This window comes from Eimeria mitis, genomic scaffold (assembly GCF_000499745.2).
Source record: "Eimeria mitis Houghton genomic scaffold, Emh_scaff2786, whole genome shotgun sequence".
In the NCBI taxonomy this organism is placed as follows: domain Eukaryota; phylum Apicomplexa; class Conoidasida; order Eucoccidiorida; family Eimeriidae; genus Eimeria; species Eimeria mitis.
Genome location: NW_013571125.1, coordinates 3,696 through 6,470, shown reverse-complemented (window position 1 = coordinate 6,470; position 2,775 = coordinate 3,696). Strand labels below are relative to the sequence as shown.

General features: G+C 59.8%; 1 protein-coding gene across 1 annotated transcript in view; it reads right to left on the bottom strand.

The window, feature by feature from the left end:
• Positions 1 to 2,322, bottom strand: part of EMH_0058700 (uncharacterized protein) — a gene marked incomplete at both ends in the record, with an annotated part of 2,378 nt that extends 56 nt beyond the window's left edge. Inside the window, 2 exons of the mRNA XM_013497596.1 lie at positions 4 to 1,640; positions 1,811 to 2,322. Of these exons, the coding sequence (XP_013353050.1) occupies positions 4 to 1,640; positions 1,811 to 2,322 (2,149 nt within the window). The remainder of the gene's footprint in view (positions 1 to 3; positions 1,641 to 1,810) is intronic.
• Positions 2,323 to 2,775: the final 453 nt, after the last annotated feature.

The window sequence follows — 2,775 nt, the reverse complement described above, 5'->3', positions numbered from 1 at the left end:
GCAGGGGGCCCCCCTCACAGGGCATACACACGGGGGGGCCCCCCCAGCCTCCTTGGGGGCCCCCCCCTGTGTGGTTTGGGGTGTTGGGAGGGTACAGTAGGTTGCTGCAGGGGAGAGGGTAGAGAAGGGCCCCCCGCTGCTGCAGCAGCTGCAGCACAACCCCTTCGTTCTGTCTGCTGTCGTTGCTGCAGCTGCTGTATACAAGGAGGCCCCCAGGAGTGAGAAGATCATATGCACGCAGCAGCAGCTGCTGCTGCAGCTCTCGCAGCTGCTGCAGTTGCTGCTGCTGTCGCTGCAGCAGCACCAAATGCAGCTGCGGTTCCTGTTGCTGCAGCACCTGCTGCTCTTCCTCCTCCTCCTCCTGCTCCTGCCCCTGCTGCTGCTGCTGCTGCTGCTGCAGCTGGTGGTGCTGCTGCTGCTGGTGCTGGTGCTGCTGCTGCAGCTGCTGCTGCAGCTGCTGCAGCTGCTGCAGCTGCTCCTCTATGACGCCGCAGAAACGATAGATGTGCCGCGTGCTGGCGTCGTGTGTACACTGCACGTCCAGCAGCACGCGGTCAAACTCAGTTGCTGCTGCTGCTGCTGCTGCTTCGTTGCTGCTGCTGCTGCTGCTGCTGCTGCTGCTGTTGCTGCTGCTGCTGCTGCTGTTGATGTCGTTGTTGGTGGTGCTGCTGCTGCTGCTGTTGCTGTAGTTCCTGTGGTTGGTGATGTGGTTCATGGTGCTGCTGCTGTTGCCGCTGCTGCTGTTGCTGCTGCTGCTGTTGCTGCTGCTGCTGCTGCTGCTGCTGCTGTTGCTGCTGCTGCTGCTGCTGCTGTCTGAATTGTGTATAAAAGATATCAGGGGGACTTCGTGGGCCTCCTGTCTCCTTCTTTCTTTCTTTCTCGCCAGCCTGCCTTTTTTATTTCTTACGCTTGCTGCTGCTGCTGCTGCTGCTGCTGCTGTTGCTGCTGCTGCTGTTGCTGCTGCTGCTGTTGCTGCTGCTGTTTCAGTTGCTGCTGCAGTTTCTGTTGCTGCAGTTGTTTCTGCTGTATCTGCTGCTTCATGATAAATGCTGCTGCAGCAATTCCTCTGTCCCCTGCTGCTGCCACTCCCTCCCCTGCTGCTGCTGCTGCTGCTGCTGCTGCTGCTGCTGCTGCTGCTGCTGCAGCGGCAGCACGAGCTGCCCCCGAAGCTGCGGCCATCAGCAAGCACCAGCATGCTGCTGCTGCAGCCGTTCTTCCTCAGCAGCCGCCGGCATATCTCCATTCTATGGGGGCTCACATCCACACCAACCACAAACCCTGCTGCTGCTGCTGCTGCTGCTGCTGCTGCTGCTGCTGCTGCTGTAGTTGTTGCTGCTGCTGCTGCTGTTGGTGGTGCTGGTGGTGGTGCTGCTGCTGCTGTTGGTGGTGGTGGTGGTGCTGCTGCTGCTGTTGTTGTTTTGAGTGGTTGTGCTGCTGCAGTTGCTGCTGCTGCTGCAGCTGCTTCTGCTGCAGCTTTTGCTGCTGCAGCAGCTGCGTTTTGTGGCGAGACAGCAGCAGCAAGCAGCAGCAGTTTGTTGCCTGGGGCGCAGCACAAGTCAAGACATCTGCTGCCTGGTTTAGGCCTCAGTGCAGCAGCAGCAGCAGCAGAAGCAGCATCAAAGGGGTGCAGCAGCTGCTGCCTGTACACCCGAGAAGAAGGAAAACGAACAGCAGCAGGCAAAGAAAAAACAGCAGGAAAATAACACACTGACTCCACCCAGCAGCAGCAGCAGGGGCTTGCAGGTGCAGCGGGCAGCAGAGAGGAGAGAAGCGGGAGACAAAGCTGCTGGGGCGGAGGCCCTCAATATACCTCAGTATGCATGCAGCACACAGCTCAGAGCTGCTGCTGCTGCTGCTGCTGCTGCTGCTGCTGTTGCTGCTGTCGTTGTTGTTGCTGCTGCTGTTGTTGTTGTTGCTGTTGCTGCTGTCGTTGTTGTTGCTGCTGCTGTTGTTGTTGCTGCTGCTGTTGGTGTTGTTGCTGCTGCTGCTGCTGCTGCTGCTGCTGCTGCTGCTGCTGCTGCTGCTGCAGGTGCAGGCGACAGCAGCCTGCTGCTGCAGCAGCGAGCCCAAGCCCCTTCTATTGAGAGGAGGGGGAGGGAAGAAGCAGCAGAAGTAGCGAGGCAGCTGCTGCTGCTGCTGCTGCTGCAGCTGCTGCTGCAGCAGCTGCTGCACCTCATTGCTGCCGTCTTGCTGCGATAGCAGAGACGCCAGAGCAGCTGGGATGCTGCTGCACTGCCTCTGCCCTTTGCTGCTGCTGCTGCTGCTGCTGCTGCTGCTGCTGCTTCTGCTGCTAGTGCTGTTCATATTCTCGTGGACCTCCATCTTGGATCCGCCTTCTGCTGCTGCTTCTGCTGCTGCTGCTGCTGCTGCTGCAGTTGTTGCTGCCTCAGCTGCTCAAAGAGCTGCTGCTGTTCCAGCTGCTACTGCCGCTGCTACTGCTGCTGCTGCTGCTGCTGCTGCAGCTGCTGCTGCTGCTGCTGCTGCCTCAGCTGCCTGGTTCCGTGACCACCACAACAGCAGCAGCTGCTGCTGCTGCTGCAGCTGCAGCAGCTGCTGCTGCTGCTGCTACCGTTTGAAGTGAGGTCGCTAGCTCTGCTGCTGCTGCTGCTGCTGCTGCTCCAGAGCAGCAGCAGGAGAGCAGCAGCGGGGCGGCAGCAGCAAAGCAGCAGCAGCAGCAGTTAATATCTCCTCAATGTAAAGAGATAAAATGGGGAGGGGGAAGAAGGAGGCAGTGGGGTGGACTGAATCACCTGCTGCTGCTGCTGCTGCTGCTGT